We start from the raw sequence: 19,138 nt of genomic DNA on the forward strand, positions 1-19,138 counted from the left end.
AAACACTCATATAACCCCTTAGGTGCCAGAGTACCTAGATTATAGATCCAAAAAGATTCATTGTTACAAAGGGTTTTGAATCTATCCCCTAATCTGCCCCATTACTGTGATTGTTGTGGGATCTTTGTTGTATACCGCTGCACAGTGTCTTGAGACACTATTAGGGGCGCACCACTCCGGGTCCGGTTTGACCTGGAGACTACGGGTTTCAGCTGCGTATCCGTGCTACGGGTTAACCTGAAAAATCGCCGGGCGGCAGTGGCGCCCTCCCGGCATCTCCTGCTGCAAATCCCGTAAACATGGCTGCACTACGTCAAATGGCGCTGTGTTGCCATGGCAACGGGACGCCACATGGCATCACGTGGTGTCACGTTGCCATGACAACGGGGCATCAGGGGACACCTCGGCGCCATAAGGCGTTTTATTGTCATGGCAACTTGATGCAGCGTGCCGCCGTGACGTCACGTTGTCATGGCAACACGCACCATTTGACGTGACGTTATTGGAAAAAGTCTCCGGGTTAGCCGTCAGTAGAAGGTGGCAACCCTGGGCACGGTGTGTACCTAACCCTATTATTGTGTACCTAGTGCAACGGTGCGCAAACTGGGGGGGGGCGTGCGGCTCACTTACCCAGCTTCCATGTCCACTCGTCTCCATGACAACATGATGTCATATGGCCCTACGGCGTCATTTGACGCCCGTTGCCATGGAGACGCCGCGTGAAATGATGCTGTGGGTCACGTAAGGACACAGGGGGCAGAGCAGGCAGGAAGTTTGCGCACCCCTGACCTAGTGTGTATATATATATATAATCACTTACGCACTTTTTATCCCTGTCACTTACAGACTGTGTACGGTACATCTCTCGTACACATTTTTCTCTCACACGCAGTCCCTCCTTACATGTTAAACACTTTCTCTCTTACCTTATCTCTCATCCTCACATTCTTACTGTCTATAAATCTCTCTCCTTCTGTTTTGTTTCTCTCGTGTCCTCTCACACTTTCTCATCATTCTCATTCCCTCTCTCCTCTCTCTCTCTCTCTCTCTGCAGGGCAGTGAGCCCCGAACTGAAGTCATACGCCTTGGGGGTCCTATTCCTTCTTCTCCGTTTGATAGGTAAGTCCCACATTTTATTGTAATGATAATATCAATTAACACTATTTGCCCAAATTAAGCACTTGTTTATTAAGGAGGCAATGCCTCTGTTAGAATAAACTTTCACTTATTCCTTGTTCATAAAGATTTCAATACATCAGAATGAAAGATTGTTGTTTAGCAGACAAAGTTCTACTTTATTCTTACAGTTGGAAGTTCTTAAGCCTGATGAAGCAGGGAGAGGAGAGAGCTGCAGATGCCGGTGGCGGCCATTTCATGATCCTGGTTATAACGAAATCCCAGTTTTAGCGCGATCCCGGTTATAACGCAGTCTCATTATGTGGACCCCGTGCACCACGTTATAACGGGGTTCAGCTGTACAACTGTATTTATTGATCACTAACTCTGCCCCCTTTCTCCTCGTGGGTTCCTAACACAGAGCTTTTCATGTTGGGATTCCGACTAGGCCTTGAAATGTGATAGTGAAGCCAACCTCCAACATCTGTTATGCATTAAACCTTAACTGCAACTCAACGCTTTTGGCTACATATGAATTCTAAATCTTACAACATATTCTCATTCAGTTGTCTTGATATAAGCTCTCATTCATACATTTTAATATAATAAAAGGATTTCTAACAGCCTCAAAGGATCAAATTGTACCAATGACTGTAACATGTTTAACTTTTTAATGGTACACAAATTATTTGGGTTTTACAATCTTTATCTCATGTATTGTGGTGATATGGCCATTCGTCCGTGCTCCTTTGTGAGACATATAGTTGCTATGTAACTGTAGCACTGTTTCTCCCACCCTCTGGGAGATGTTACTCTGCTACTAACTTGGTGTGGTGCTGGCGTATCTGTGAGGGTCGGGAGAGCTTAGTTGGTCTGCGATGTTGAGGAGACCAGGACAGGCTTTTTATGTCATCATCTGGTTTTCGGGGTGTCAGCGCCTCCAGCTTCAGTGCGTATCCAGTATTCCTCGAAATAGGTTCAACTAAAGCACAGTCTCTCATACCCCTGCCCAATTACTGCAGACTCAGGCAGGGATATATAAAAACAAGGGTTTTATTAAGCAGTCACTGCAGGTGGTATTTACAGCAGTGCAGGTGCATAGAAAGGATCCCCAAACTTCTGGATGGTGCGGGACCTCTGATAATGATGAGGCCTAGATAGAATTTAGGTGTTCTCCCAGGCACACTCATCCCAGATGGGAGAGACTCACAGCCTTTCCAGTCTTCAGAGTAGATCTCACACATCTCTCCCCTGGGAGGGGGAGATTAGGACTCTTTCTACCACAGCCTAGGAGGGTGGGAGCTGGACTAATTCCAATTTAGAACTTCCACTCTGAGCTAAAGAAGGGGAGGGCTCAACGTCTGTACCACTATTGGCTGTACACATAGACAATGAGTCACCACCACTGCAGTCACTCAGAGAATCAGCAAGGGGGGTCAAAAGCCCCTAGGATTAGCCTGTCACAGCCTGCAGTCTATCAGGGCTTCTATGACAGGAGGCAGAGAGGCAGTCTAGACCTGCTAGGCCACACTACTATATAAACACAAGTAGCTGATATGTGACCCGAGCAGGCCCAGAGAGAAGGTAAGAAACAGAAGTGCGCACACAGTGCACGAGGAATCTGTTACACATATTCACAATGTAATATCTGGACATAAGACCACACAAACATCAACCAATATAGGGCTAAATAACACAATTTACAAAGGATTATTAGTAACACAATGCATAACAATGACATAAAATGTCAGATTCCTCCCTCAGCAGGATGTTAATGTCATTGTTATGCATTGTGTTACTAATAATCTTTTGTAAATTGTGTTATTTAGCCCTATATTGGTTGGTGTGTGTGTGGTCTTATGACCAGATATTACATTGTGAATATGTGTAACTGATCCCTGGAGTGCCGTGTGTGCACTTCTGTTTCTTGTCTTTTTGAGACCCTCTTTGGAGGGCCTCAATTTAGGAGCGTTTGGGGAGTTGCTCCGACATACACAGCTGCAAGGGGACTCTTCTGATTGCACATACAGGACAGCACGAGCACATTCCTTGTCTCTCGCTTTTTCCGGGGAGACGGTAAACATGAATTCTTAAGATGATCCAACAAGTGACTTTGTTGGCTTTGTGACACATTAAGTGTGGGCTGAATCTTCCAATGGAAACCACTTACTCTGATAACTTGTTTAGAAAAAGATTATTTTGGCCCGCTATGTTTGTCCCTTTAACCCCTGCACTGGGGGCTGAGCAGAGGTCATTGGAAAGGGCAAGGAGGAGTTACGTGACTCACATCCGTATACTTTCACTGGACTTAGTTACAAAATTGCCTTGTTCCCGAGACGCAGAGTTCCCATTGTTAATCTTGTCTGTTTATGCAGACCGAAGCCGCCACCTGATTTTTGAGTGGCTGTTAATGTGTTGCTGTGCATTGTTCCCTCTTTTTTATGCTTATTTTTAAACCTCCTAGCACAATGAACCCGTGCTTTAAATGCAGGTTATCATTTCCAAATGCCTCTCGGAAATGAGTTTGGGGGTGGTATCATTATCACCGCCCCGGCGTCCTGGGCAATGTCACAGCCTTGAGCAGCGAGATGGATTTTATATCTCTGCTTTCACAAATTGGTATATTTGGTATATCTTCCACTTACTTATTTCTTTTGTCTGCCATCTTTGTTGTGAAGGTCACGGTAAAATGTCACTAAAGCTGCATAATATAAGCCCATTGTGGGGGACTCAGTAATTGTGTCTGTATTCCTACAGGTTGCTAATCTTCTTTTTTAGAAAATAAAATTGCCCGCCCACGATATTAAACCACTTTGAATGTGCAAATCGGGGGAGATCAGATGCAGGATCCTTATCTGGGGAACACACACGTTTTTCTGCATCAAATGTATTTTCCTTTAGCAATGTGACCCGTAGACGTGTTTTTGCCATGTTCTCTCTCCTGCTGATTCCCCCCAACCTCCCCACCCCCCACCCTCCCCCCTCCACCCCCCACCCTCCCCCCTCCACCCCCCTCCACCCCCACGTCAGAGAAGTGGATAAAACAAATGTCATAAATGTAACACAATGTTTTTTTTAAATTCAAGCATTTCCTCCCCTGTATAATGATGCCGAGTACCTCTGTACTATTGGGGAAATATCTGTTCGCCCCACCCATGGTCAACTAATATATTGCACTTTGGCAATTGAAATATGAGAGAGGGTATTTAAATGGGAATTAAATCTTCCTGAGAACGGGGAAGGTGACACCACAGAATATTAAAGCAGCAATTCTATTTCCTTCCTGGGTGACGGGGGTGCCAGGGGGAAGCAGTGGGTGACAGGAGGAGCAGTGGGTGCCAGGGGGAAGCAGTGGGTGACAGGAGGAGCAGTGGGTGCCGGGGGGAGCAGTGGGTGACAGGAGGAGCAGTGGGTGCCAGGAGGAGCAGTGAGTGCCAGGGGGAAGCAGTGGGTGCCAGGGGGAAGCAGTGGGTGATAGGAGGAGCAGTGGGTGCCAGGGGGAAGCAGTGGGTGACAGGAGGAGCAGTGGGTGCCAGGGGGAAGCAGTGGGTGACAGGAGGAGCAGTGGGTGCCGGGGGGGAGCAATGGGTGCCGGGGGGGAGCAGTGGGTGACAGGAGGAGCAGTGGGTGCCAGGGGGAAGCAGTGGGTGATAGGAGGAGCAGTGGGTGCCAGGGGGAAGCAGTGGGTGACAGGAGGAGCAGTGGGTGCTGGGGGGGAGCAGTGGGTGCCGGGGGGGAGCAGTGGGTGATAGGAGGAGCAGTGGGTGATAGGAGGAGCAGTGGGTGACAGGAGGAGCAGTGGGTGCCGGGGGGGAGCAGTGGGTGCCGGGGGGAAGCAGAGGGTGATAGGAGGAGCAGTGGGTGCCAGGGGGAAGCAGTGGGTGATAGGAGGAGCAGTGGGTGCCAGGGGGAAGCAGTGGGTGATAGGAGGAGCAGTGGGTGCCAGGGGGAAGCAGTGGGTGATAGGAGGAGCAGTGGGTGGAAGTGAGTGACAAGAAAGACAGTGAGTGACAGTGGGAGAAGTGGGTGGCAGGGGGGAATAGTGGTTATAGGGGGGGGGTGATGGGGCTGTGGGTGACGGGGGAGCAGTGTGTTACATGGGGGCTGGCAGGGGGGGCAGTGGGTAATGGGGCAGTGCTTGACATGGGGGCGGCAGGGGGCAGTGTGTCACAGAGGGGACTGTGGGTGAAAGGTGGGAGCAGTGGGTGATAGGGGTAGCAGTGGGTGATGGGAGCAGTGGGTAACATGGGTGGGGGCAGTGGGTGACAGGGGGGAGCAGTGGGTGACAGGTGGGGGGAGCAGTGGGTGACAGGGGGAGCAGTGGGTGCTAGGAGGAGGAGTGGGTGACAGGGGGAGCAGTGGGTGACAGGGGGGGCAGTGGGTAACATGGGCGGGGGCAGTGGGTAACATGGGGAGCAGTTAGGTGACAGGTGGGGGTAATGGGTGACAGATCCTACCTTCTCCGTGCCTGCTTGCTGCCTCGTCCTCCTTCCCTCCTTACAAGGAGCTTGGATTACCGCTCCGACCCTGCGGCTGAGAAGCACGGTCTGGCCACCCACAGCCCACCCAACACACCAATCAGGGTCCACATTTTTTAGGTGGGAATTTTGAATTTTAGAGTGGTAACCGGGCCCCTTCCTATATTCCTCGCCACATACCACAGGTGGGATTTACTCTGCCATAGACTCATTAAGGCCCTTTAGCCCCCTAAATGCATATAGTAATCCCAGAGGGGGCTTACAATTAGAATATACGCCTGGATGAAACCGTTCTAAGACGAACTGAGAGTGACGTTTAGCTGAAGGGAAAATATACGAATAGCGTCGGGACGTACAGTTTCTTTAACAGATCCTGAGGCTTCATGTATAATTTACTAGTCGCCTATACCCGTGGGTGGGTCATGTTCCCAATTACAGTCATTGAGAAATCATTTTCAGGTGTATTCAAGCCCTTCAATATTACTTTGTACCTGCACTTTGGCATTCATAGTATATTATTATTAATTTATCTAGTACCCATTACAATTATACTAATCATACCATGCAAAGTAAATACACAATTAAATGTCAATTCCCTTTGTTGGGAGACAAAGAAAATGTGAACGATCGGCCCCTTGTATTCCTTTAATGGCCTCTTGCTTTAGTTCCAAGAGACCCGCGTTACGTGCTGATTTGAACACGACTCAAAGCTTTATAGCCTTTCAGTGTCATTTTCCAATGCATTCATACTGTACAGATAACTGGGACTGCTCATTCGGAGATAATCCTGAGGATCCTATATTTCATAAACCAAAGGGGTTGTCAGGAGTGGCCAACTCCAGTCTGCAAGGGCCACCAACAGGTCAGGTTTTCAGGATATCCATGCTTTGGCACAGGTGGCTCAGTCAACGACTGCACTACCTGTGCTGGAGCAGGGATATCCTGAAAACCTGAGCTGTTTGGTGGCCCTTGAGGACTGGCGTTGGCCAGCCCTGGTTTAAGTCATTCATTGTCAGAGAGCTGTCTGATACATCTAGGAAGTCGCAGGTGTCGCGAGACGTAGCAGCTACGTCACAAAATCCTGCTCGTTTAGCTAGGACGCGGTCTGCGCTGACCAAGAACGGAGACTCCACCTGTCCGTTACATCACCAGGGACGGAGCGATCAGGTGACCGCGGCAGATCAATCTTTCTGAAAGACTCCAGATATTCACATACCTACAGTAAACTGAAAACTCTGTGCTACACATCAATAGGCATCGTGGCGTTTACTCATCAGAAACCCGACACATACTCCAGTGGGACAGTTAGAGTTTGGGGAATTCATGGTTTTTCTTCCATCTCCCAGTCTTGTTTTGTCCTACGGGGGAAGCGCAAGGCTCGGCTCTGGGACGGGATCTAGTGACTAGCACAGGGGCAGCCAAGTCCAGTCCTCAAAGCCCATCAACAGGTCAGGTTTTAAGGATATCCCTGCTTCAGCACAGGTGGTCCAATCATAAGGATTGAGCCACTGAATGAGCCACCTGTGCTGAAGCAGGGATATCCTGAATACCTGGCCTGGTGGTGACCCTGAAGTACTGGAGTTGGAATAGCAGGTACCTGGGATTATTTGAGTAGTCTTAATTTGCCACAAGGAAAATAGCCGTGACGTTCACAAATTGTCATTTTATTTCTTTCAGGGTTTATTCCCCCGCCGCTGATCTTTGGTGCTGGAATTGATTCGACGTGCCTGTTTTGGAGCACGTTTTGTGGAGAACAAGGAGCATGTGTGCTGTATGATAATGTTGCTTATAGATACCTATATGTCAGCATAGCGATAACGCTGAAATCCTTAGCGTTTATCCTCTATACAACCACATGGCAATGCCTGAGAAAAAACTATCAACAGTACATCAAAAACCACGAGGGAGGTCTCAGTACAAGCGAGTTCTTCGCCTCTACTTTGACCCTAGACAACCTGGGGAGAGACTCTGTGACCCAAAAGAAGGGTCATAGGACAAAGTTCATCTATAACCTTGAAGACCATGAGTGGTGTGAAAATATGGAATCTGTTTTATAGTAACAGGTGGCTGGACCGATTCTATGTTATTGTGCATTGAGGGTCCTTTTTAAAGAAAGAAAGAAGACATTGTTCCGTTCTTGCAGTCTGACCGGTGGGCGACACTTGACATTCGGAGATAACAGTAACATGGTCTCGAATTCCGAGAAAGAGATGGAAAGAGAAGCAGCTGCTCGTTCTCAGGCCTTCAGCATCAGATCTTCCAGCAGGATGGGTTCTGCTTCGAGCAGCAACGGGTCGCTTTTACCGGAGAGCTTCCCGGACTGATACAATTGGATGAGAAGCCAAAGAAAGGTGGCGCGGTTCCAACGTAGCGATTAGTAACACTACACTATGCTGCATTCTCATTGCAACGAGTGCCCCCTTTTGGCGGGGTACAATGGCTGTCAGCACATTCTGAAAACTCTTTCAAATCAGCTGTCCCATCGCTATGAATGGCAGAACAACCCACAATTTAATCTTCATCAACTTAATGACATTCAAGACATGGAGAGAACCCTTTTAAATTATTTTTATTAGGGGGGGGGGGCGGGGTGTTCATATTGTGGATTTACATTTATAACCCTTAAATGACCACAGGGGCCAGCAATGCATTTCAAATCTCAATTATTCCTCCTGAGACTGATTGATAGACTGTCTCTTACTGGGTACCTATTTAATATGGTGTGATGTGGTCTTCCCTTTGTGCTGGAAGATTTAAGCCCCACTCAGTTGAGCTGAAATCTGCCCAAGCCTTTACACAGCAGTATCACACCTCACTGAAGAGGTAGATTGTAAAGCAGCAAATCCCCCAGAAGCCTATGTGAGTTTAACTTTTACAATGTTAGTATCTGCTCCTGCGCCTTCTTTAAAGAATACATTTGTAGTATTAAACAAAAAAACATGATTTTCATTGATTTGAACCATTAGCTTCTCAGGTTGCCACAGTAAGCTTTACGCTGCAGAGGGCTCGGGGGCGAGCCTGGATTTAACCTGGAAATTCATATCTGTTATATCAACAAAGCATCAGATGTTTAAAATAAAAACACAAAGAGATCTCTTAACGTAGCGCATAATACAAACAGAGGAAGGGGCATCAGCGCAGACTACTGCGGTAACAGCGCAGACTACTGCGGTAACAGCGCAGACTACTGCGGTAACAGCGCAATACGCAATACTAGTACTTTGCAAAAAATACCTTTTGGTTCCTTTTTTTTACCCTTTTTGAGCTTTATTCAGTTAATGTAACCTCTCTTTTTTTGAATAAGTACTGCAGATACCTGCTAGTAATTTGTAAACCCCTGGCGTTTCCTCCACAAATGATACCGGCTTTTATTACACGCATTTAATAACAGATCTAAGGAGGGTTTCACATTTGGGGTTTTCTGAAACACCTGTTGGGAGAGGGATTACCCTTTCAAATTCCAATCCCTGTAATTACAGGACAGTAACTAACCTTAACTACATTTAAAAAATAGCAATTCTATGTGTTGCCCGCCCCTTTGGTATCAGAGGGTCCCGATGCGTTTAATGCAGGGGTTCTCAACTCCAGTCATCGACGCCCACCAACAGGTCAGGCTTTAATGATATCCCTGCTTCAGTACAGTCAAAGACTGAGCCACTGATTAAGTAAGGCTCCTGCGCTGAAGCATGGGATATTCTGAAAACCTGACCTGTTGGTGGGCCTTGAGGACTGGAGCTGAGAACCCCTGGTTTAATGGAATAAGTTGTTAAAATTATATGTATTTATTTTAGTTTTCAATCAGAATACGACTGGATGTTATTTTCTGCATTTACAAAATGTTTTTTGTATGTTTCCAAAGATCGTTTTTATTTATTTAACACATTGTGGTAACTTCTCACATCTCTGATATGAACTTGATAGAAGCTAGGAGAGGGAGTTTGGTAAATGTTTTCTAGCACTTGTTTTCCTCATAGAGAAGGGGATTTTCAAAGCATTTTCCGCCAGTAAACCACCTGTAATTAATGATAATGCGCTTTTATAAAGGTGGGTATTGGGTATGTGTCACGGGAATTTCTCATTCCATTCCAAAACTGGCATGATTCACGGGGTACATAGGGACTCATTTTAATTTATCAAAGTTGTTCTTCAAAATTTCTACCCAGGTGGAATCTAGAGTCTTTCTATTTTCAGTAAGAAAAACGCTGCTGCTGAAAAGATAAAAACATCCTCGTTTGAACTCCCGACAATCAGAGAAAATTGAACTCGAGTTTAAAACGTCCGAGAATTAGCCTTGCATGTTGAATGCTCGCAGGAAAAAGGTAGCATCAGGGATTTCAATAAACAGACTTCAAAATATAAATATATCAAAATAAATCCTGAGTTCTCCTGGCGTGTCTGACAGAAAAGGTCAGGAGACACTATATATATATCTATATATCTATATATATATAGATATATAGATATATATATAGTGTGTGTGTGTGTGTTGTATATGGACCAGGTTTAAACATGAAACGGTTATGGTAGAAAAATTACAGCCTCGTTATCATTAAAACAGCAAAAATCTTTTTCTTTAGGGTAATGCATGGAAGTAGCAGTTTTGGGAACAATACCCATGGTAGCTACAGAGAATATCAAGCAATACAATGTATCCACTGGTTTATTAGGAAACCGGGTCAGAGAGTTTCATTCTGTATGAATCCATTACAGTGCTGGATACTGTAACTATACAGTCGCATTGAATTCATACTGTACATACTGCTTCTAATCTCTCAGGCAGTCTCTTTTCCTTTACAGAGCATAATCATTGACACTTTAAAGCATCTACCTCAGGGTTAGTGGCTTTGTGCCTGTGTCTTCTATCAGCTGAATGCTTGAAAGTGCACTTCACAGGGAATATAAAAAAGCAAGCTTTGGGATATGTAATAAAGACCACTTGTAATTAGAGGGCGCCTGGTGAGATCTGTGATTGGGTGACGTTAAATCTGCCAAGATGAACAAGTAAAAGCATATCAAGTCCACCTTTACAGACTAGCTTTCCCCAGGAAGCCATTCCAGCTGCATGTTACCATTCATACAGCGCTCGGGAAGATTACCATTGAATGATCTCCCATGGAGGGTCCATCCGCTTTCCCCTCATACCTCTGTTCTGCTAAACTACCGGGCAGGTACAGGTCCCACCGCGTCAAAGGGGTTTCAAAAACAATTGCCACTTATTGTGCAACTGTGTATATGTTGTAACTGAGCGAAATGTTTGCAATTAGCTTCCCAAGCTCACGATGTTCCTAAAGATAAAAGGCTTTTAAGGTTGGCTACATGTTTTATTTTAAATGCAGTCATAAAATAACAAAAATATATATGTGGGGCCCTCATAGTTGGCTCTTTGATGTGACCCGTGGAGCCGGGAGAAAGGGGGTCACATATGAACTAAGGAAGCGTACATAGTAACACACAGAAGATAATTTATCTAGAAATTGTATCAGATATCCTTATCTGCAATCCCGGAGATATTCCTTAAAAAAAACACAGCTTGGGATAGACGGAAAAGAACCCAACAGAGTTAGCAGTGTCAGGGAAAGATGTGGGTTCTGGAAGAATCTATGATTTTCCAGTAATATGGCCACATGGGAAGGCTAGGGTCACAAAACATCATGTAGTCTTATTCCGTGAAGAATTGGGCAGTTAGCCGGGTACTGAGAGATCCAGAAGTCAAATCTCAATACTCTGCTACCTCTCTAATGTCACACATGACACCATGAATCCAAGATGGCGGCCTCCTGTTCCGTCTATTGCAAAATTATAATGATAAGCCCACTCTTATATGCTCTGACAATTTATAGCTCTTTTAAATGATATTATTAGGAAGGAACCGTTGAGATATAAACCACTTTTTAAGTATGATATAGGATCTAATGCGATAAAGAAAGTAATTTGCTTAATCAGGTTATACATATATATATATATATATATATATATATATACATATATATATACATATATATACACACATATATTAGGAACCAGCCCCTTTGAAGATTTTTATAGCAAAGTACATAACATTAACGCAGTTCACTCCCAAGTAAAAACCCAGGAAGTTTACATTGCTGCATTGCTTGTTAGTCCAGTAACACACTTACCGATCGTTGCATTGTCCCCCATACTGTATCCCACCCACCATGGGCCGAGCGCCCCCGCCCCTGGCTTGTTTACCTGTAGATGTATTATACAGTATATAGAATGAGGCAATTAGCAACGCCATTCCATGAAAGGAACAAACAAAAAAAAGAGTATATTCTGCTAAATGAAGCTTTTTAAACACAATACTTAGACTAGCATAGTATATTCCATTAGCTGGAATAAGAGAACAGCATCCATAAGCTAACGCTTTTTGATAATAATAATAAGAATAAAAAGACCAGTTGAACACAGGTCTATGAAATAATATGTAATTCTCAATTATGAACCATTGAAAACAGGCTGTGTGTGTCCTTTCTGGCTTTGGAAATGTACACTGCTGTGTCTCATGACCAATCACGCGTGCAGAATTTGAGACTTGAAAAGGCTAGATTTCTGTTCTCTGGCTGCTGGGGATATGCAAGGTCATTTTATGCAGATTTCTCTTTTTATACAAAAAAAAAACAAAACCTGAGTGAAGCTGAAATGATGATGAAGTGTAAAATAAAAGTCTGAAAACCGTGTGTCAATAACTGATCGTGTATCCTAAATGATTGCTCTGTATGACGTGTCACCTGGAGGAAACGTGGCTGGTTTAGTGGTCTGCGCCATGGATATTTAATTGTGATATTTGCCACAGGAGGAGCCAGTTAACCCCATTCAGTGCCAGAAAGGGCTCGCTGCCGCCTCTTCTGGCATTGAAGGGGGTTAAGAAAGGGCTGGCCAAATCCAGTCCCCAAGAACCACCAACAGGCCAGGTTTTCAGGATATCCTGAAATATCAGGATATCATTCTGGCTGAGCAACTGATTAAGCCACCTGTGATGAAGCAGGGATATAGTGAAAACCTGACCTGTTGTTGGCCCTTGAGGACTGGCGTTCGCCACCGCTGGGTTGAGACATATGTCCAGTTGTTTCAGTCCCTTTGTACAACACCGATTAATGGAAATGCTCCGAAAAGCTCAGATTTGGAAGTAGCATTTACTTGATTCTTAAAAGGCTTTATTTTGTAAAGCAATAAAGTGAACAGGACATGAAGTGGACCTGCCTGTGCTGTGTTTGTATGGCTGCAAAACAATTGCCTTTAATGAGTCTTTCTGTGGCTGTGATTAGTTGTATTAAAGACAGCGGGGGCCAGGTATAAAACGGGTCCTAACATCGGCCTGCAGCGGGTAAGAGAAGAGAAATGCAGGTGTAAGGCAAGAAATGGGTTTCCATGTCCCACACATGTAGGTGTAATTCCAGCATGGGGTAATAATGCATAACACCGCATCAGTGTACCCCAGAACCTCCCCTCTATTCCATCGGCTTATTGCTCTAGTTCAGTAAGTACGGTGTTGCCCCAGGGCCGGCGTGATGGCGGTGGCGTCGCACTCAGCGCCGCGGTTACTGAGGCCCCCGCACTCTTCCCCAGGACAGTAAAGCTGTGGGGACTCTAACTGTCTCTTACCTGTCGCACGGCGTCTCCTCCTTCAGAATCCCGTTATCATGGCGTGTTGCCATGACAACGTGATGCCGCGTTGTAGCGGAGCTGTCGCGCCAGACCGGGAACAAGCCGGCCCTGTCCGTTGCACCATTGCTGTTGATCATTGCACCAGCTTCACAACCGAGAAACTCGGAAACTATTGTAAATTACACTTAAGGGCCCAATCCGTGCAATATCCTACGTGTGTTTTAAAATAAATCAGTTCTGACGTATTAGATACAAAAAAAATGTTTTTATTTCAATGAGAGTTAAAGCTGCAGTTTAGTAAATATCCTTCATGTGAGTTTTTTTAAATAAATCAGTTCTGTAGTAAGAAAAAATACTTTTAGCATTTTCTGTTTTTAAAAAAACAACTTTTAAAGACCAATTTTCTTATATTCTATTTTAACAGCCATTTGCTAAGGCACTGCCCCTTCATGTCCTGTCACAAGCTCTGGCACACCCCTTTGTCATCTCTGCCCTCCCTCTAGCACATGTCAGTGCAGGAGTGCTCATGAATATTCATGAGCTTCCACTGACAGACAAGCAGAATATAAACAGATCCCTTCACTAATTATGTCACCAAATTTCGACCTATCAATACATGGAGAACGAACTGACCTGCAGCTATACAGTTCTTTAGGTAATTAGAGATTGCATACATAAAACTATTGAAGTAAGAAAATAAATTTTTAAAAAAAAAGACTGAACTGCAGCTTTAATACACTGAGCATCCTTTGATTTCTCTACTTGGATTTATCCCACCTCCCCAGCAGAGCGAGATCGTTGCAACACTTTCCTGTTTGTGATAATTTGTTGCCAATATTCCCAAATGTTTGAGCTGCAAACTGTAACAATAGATAATGTTACCTTGGTAATATAAGAATACATTGTAGCTGCTGAGTTACACTGACTGAAGGATTGATTGAAACTGAAAGGCGGCCATTTAGTGAACCCTGGGAAGCACGACCTTTGCTGATCAATCACAGGAGAACAAAACGATCTTAGGTGATTAATTTTATCATATTTTTTAATTGCTGCACGGATCACCTCTTCAACATCAACTTTATTTATAAAATATTTTACCAGGAAAAAATACGTTTTGATTAACCTCTTGTTTCCACGTGTCCTGGGCAAATAATGTTGACTTAGTGGCAGACAGCCAGTGTGGGAGCACAAGACGCAGCCACGTTCGTGGGTGTCTGTATTCCACATCACACCGTAGCCGGTCACTGAACCCAATCAGACGTCACCCCTGGCAGGGGATGGGATATCTTTTAGATGTGACAGTGCACATATAAAATATGACTGTCTCAGGGGAACCGCGTTCCATTAACTTTCCAGCATCAATTCGTTCTCTGTGTTTAAGAAGAAAAACCCCGATGTCGGAATCCAATGATATTAGTGGCCAGGGTGCATTTAATGAGATCGGAACCTGTCCCATATATTTAACTGTCTCTGCACAAATTCCCTTTGTGATAAGAAATGAATCACTCAGATCACACGCTGAAACTAGACAGACGACAAGGCAAAAGCTGGACTACACTCAGCCATTTATCTGCGTAATACTCTGTAATACTGTACTTGTTATTAGAGTCCCTGAAGATGTCTGTTTATATTAGGGGTGCTCAACCCTAGTGTCCAACCCCCTCCCCCCCCAACAGGTCAGATTTTCAGGATATCACTGCTTCAGCACAGGTGGGTGTAGTCTTTGACTGAGCCACTGATTGAGCCACCTGTGCTGAGGCAGGAATATCCTGAAAACCTGACCTGATGGGGGTGTCTTGAGGACTGGTGTTGAGCCCCCCCCCCCCGGCTTATATGATCCAAGATGAACTAATCAGAGACTGTGCCAAGGGGTAAGTTAATTGGTCTCCCAGTTCTGCGTTGTGTTTCCTTTCGCCGCGTCTCATCCCTTTTGAGAAGGGTTGCGTAGAAGTGTTATACAGTGAGAGCGAGTAAGTGCTTATGGCAGAGAAACACTTCTTTCCTTACACTCAAGCTGCGAGTCATTCTGCATTAATGCTGCGTGGCACTTGTGCCCGGCGTGGTACTTGTGCCCGGCGTGGGCTTGTGCCCGGCGTGGGCTTGTGACAGCCCACGTCTTATTTGAAATGCAATAGTGGCTCCGTGAACACATTGCATTGTGAATGAGGCTATGAATAATGCCAGGCTGTGTGCATCCTGTGTGCATCCTGTGTGCATCCTGTGTGCATCCTGTGTGGCGGACTTTTCTCAGGCACCTTTACCTTCATATATTGAAAGCAGTTTTATCGTTTGGTAAGTTTAACCCTTTTTCAATTCAGGTGCTGAAGGGGTTAACCGCGCTATTCTAACACAGTAACAGAGATCTTATTACTGCTGCATATACACGCAAGGTACCCGCTAACGCAGGGGGCTCAACTCGAGTCCTCAAACCCCCCCAACAGGTCAGGTTTTCAGGACAACCCAGCTTCCGCACAGGTGGCTCAATCAGAGGCTCAGTCTTCGACTGAGGGATATCCTGAAAACCTGTCCTGTTGGGTATGAGGACTAGAGTTGAGCCCCCCGATATAACAGGCTGTAAGTTACGGGTCAGAGTCACCTCCCTTTGAAACAATAAGAGGGTGTCTGACACACCCGGATCCTCCTTAGTTTCATTATTTCTGTATCTGAAACATCTATTTTTCCAAAAGAAGATAACATAATAATTCATTATAATTAAGGTTCTCAGCTAAAAAATAAAATAAGAAAAAAAAACACGCAATAAACCAAGTGTGTGCTTCTGAAATGTGAATGAATATAATAATGTGCTGAAGTTATTTAATAAGTATCTGTTTCCATGTAATATCAGCCAATCCAGGGCATATCCAATATCGGCTACAGCCCAGTCCCTGCAGGTGGAACTGCTCTGTGTACTGACCCATCACGTTTAGTCCTATATAACAAGGCTCGCCCCATATGGGATAAATGAATGATTACCCTGATAATGAGCTCATACACTTATACTACTGGAGGTGACATTTCCAAGCACCCGAGTAGAAGGTGATGTTTAGCTGTGAGGTGTGCAGCGTATTCCACAAAAGTGACAGGCTGTATAGTCACAAGCCGTTAGCATAATGAGTTTGGAATAACAGAACGCTATAATAACAGCCGTGTGTGCAGCACCTATCACTGAAGAGCACAGCAGGCAAAGCAACCTAAACACTTAGCTAACACCACTCGCCCCGAAAACCACTTCTCAGCATTGAAGTGATCTTGCGTGGACTGCGACTCTTGACAAGCATAATAAGTAAAGCAATTACAGACACAGAAGAATATAAGAAAGTGAGGTATTACTGCAGTAAACATTACATTTTGTCAGGGAGGGAGAGCCCTATACAAATGTCATCTTGTTTTTAACTGCTCCACATTGCACGAGTCCGCAGCGGTGAATGGAAACAATCTTCAGAGGTCTTAGGCCTCGTTCAGGGTGCAGGCTTCAGAGGCCTGACGATCCATCGCATACCGTCCTCCTTTAGCATGTAGCATGTGCTGGCATGTAGTGACGGATCACGGATCTGAGGAAGGGCTCTGAGCAGAAGTTCCCAAAGATTGCAGCCACTTTGACAAAGGTTCTTAAATAGGGTATTATTTAAAAAGGAGTAGAAAGGGTTAGATACAGGAATACTATTACTACACTGCAGCACAATGGTTCTTCTTTGCAGTTCGCTGAAGGCCTCTATAGGTAGCAAAGAGTTCCCAGAGCCCACCCCCATGAGGAAAAGGGCTGAACCTGTTCTGGGGCTCGGATATTACAAGGACCATGTAAGAGCCAGGCTGAAAATGACCTCATTTGTAAACAGGTTTCTGGATCTCTCTCCCGGGGCCGGTCTGGTGGGATTTGGTACCACGGAGCTCCGTGGCACTTCGACGTTAGCTGGTTTGTGATCATCAGGTGCTGTTTCATCCTCTCGTCTTCCTGTATATTCGTAACAGGGAAATAGCTGCAAGTCAACAATCGCAGGCCAACGAGCCAGAGCTGCAGCTGAGAAAGGGCCTTCCCCAGGCGGGCTGTGAAACTTCACTCATACTAACTATCTCCTCCGCTCAGTTTCACATCACCCTGGACTAGGGCCCTTGTATGTCTGTGTATCTTCATTTATATAAAGCCATCTATGTATATAGCGCTTCTAAGCAGTAATACCCATAATAATATAACACATAATGGGAATAAACTCTTCAGGCATAAAAGTAACATTCGGAAAGGGAGTCCCTGTCCCGAAGAGCTTACAATCTAATTGGTAGGTAGGAAGAAATTACCCAGACAGTAGGAGGGAGTTCTGGTAAGCGCGTCTGCAGGGGGCCAAGGTTTATGTATGAGGGGTATATTATCTTATATTTAATGTGTAGACTGCGACGCTGCCGCGTGGAAAGCCCATTCCCTGCTGCGCTGTGTGGTGCGATTGAAAAGGGGAATGTAAAGCTCCCGCGTTACGCGGACCAATAGGAAGCAGTGATGTCATCCCCTTGCGGCTTCCTATTGGCCCACCTGACCAGGACATTTAAACCTGCGGAGCCTCTACCTGCTATCTCGGGGATAACCAGAGCTGAAATGAATACGGTTCAGCTACGGAGACCCCTGCTTGCCTCCCATGGGAACCTCATTTTTGGCAGAGTATAAGCTCTTTAATCTGCCTGAAGAAGGAAACTTTGTGGCCCTGAAATCTGAGACCAAACCTGATTTACTAAAGAAACAGATTTGCATTGAAACTTTCCTGTGTCATAAATGTGGTGTAATGGGTTTTTTTTTCCCACTTTGTTTGTCCTGGTTTTGCATCTGGGGGACTGATAAATGACCACCATAAAGTTCAATCACTTTGCTTTCCAAAATCTTTTATCTCACTCGGCTTGAACAGGAAGCTCTTGAAACTGTAATTAGTCGGCTAATTACGCAAATGTGGCTTCTAACAACAGAGCGATTTCATGCTGTTAGTTAGAACATTGCGCCAGTACTTTGTGTCCATAACGTGATTGGCTGTTTACAAGAACTAGTCATTCTCTGGTCTTTGTGAACAGGTCACACACAAATACTGTTGTTTGCATAAATATTAACACAAATATGGAACTTACTGTTTTTCATGGAGTGTTCATATTTATAAGATGATTTCTTGCTATGGATATAAGTGTGAGATCATGTAATGCACATTCCCCTGACTAGCAATGGTAAGAACTGGAGATCTTCCATATATTCTTTCTACTTTGTTATTAGACAACAGCAGGTTTATTTTCGGTCGGGTCTAAGATTTAGACTCAGGAAGGAGTGGCGACCCAGGGCAGAAGTCCTCAGACGGCAAAGTAGACAGGAGCACTAGTTATTGAGGACTCCGGGGGTCTTAGGGAAATATACCCTGTATCAGCTATTAAAGCTGCAGTTCAGTCAATATCCTGCATGTGTGTTTTTTTTAATAAATCAGTTCTGTAGTAAGAAAAAATACTTTTAGCATTTTCTGTTTTTAAAAAAACAACTTTGAAAGACCAATTTTCTTGTATTCTATTTTAACAACCATTTGCTAAGGCACTGCCCCTTCATGGCCTGTCACAAGCCCTGGCACACCCCTTTGTCAGCCCTGCCCTCCCTCTAGCACATGTCAGTGCAGGAGTGCTCATGAATATTCATGAGCTTCCACTGACTGACAGAAGCAAATAAAAACATATGCCAGCTCTAATTATGTCACCAAATTTCGCCTATCAATACATGGAGAACGAACTGACCTGCAGCTATACAGTTCTTTAGGTAATTAGAGATTGCACACATGAAACTATTGAAGTAAAAAAATTAATTAAAAAAAAAAAAGACTGAACTGCAGCTATTAAAGGATCGCTCCAGTCTGGGCTCTAGCAAAGGTCTCACCTTGGGTAGCCCTTCCTTAAACGCAAGAGTCCCA

The 19,138-nt window shown here is 44.9% G+C and overlaps 1 protein-coding gene across 1 annotated transcript in view; it reads left to right on the forward strand.

Annotated features, from left to right (window-relative positions):
- The window catches only part of SLCO3A1 (solute carrier organic anion transporter family member 3A1), a 120,553-nt gene extending 108,252 nt beyond the window's left edge, over positions 1 to 12,301 (forward strand). Inside the window, exons 9-10 of the mRNA XM_075575239.1 lie at positions 1,055 to 1,119; positions 7,272 to 12,301. Coding sequence (XP_075431354.1) covers positions 1,055 to 1,119; positions 7,272 to 7,651 — 445 coding nt within the window. The 3' untranslated portion in view covers positions 7,652 to 12,301. The remainder of the gene's footprint in view (positions 1 to 1,054; positions 1,120 to 7,271) is intronic.
- Positions 12,302 to 19,138: the final 6,837 nt, after the last annotated feature.

The sequence above is a fragment of the Ascaphus truei genome, chromosome 18 (assembly GCF_040206685.1).
Source record: "Ascaphus truei isolate aAscTru1 chromosome 18, aAscTru1.hap1, whole genome shotgun sequence".
Lineage (NCBI taxonomy): Eukaryota > Metazoa > Chordata > Amphibia > Anura > Ascaphidae > Ascaphus > Ascaphus truei.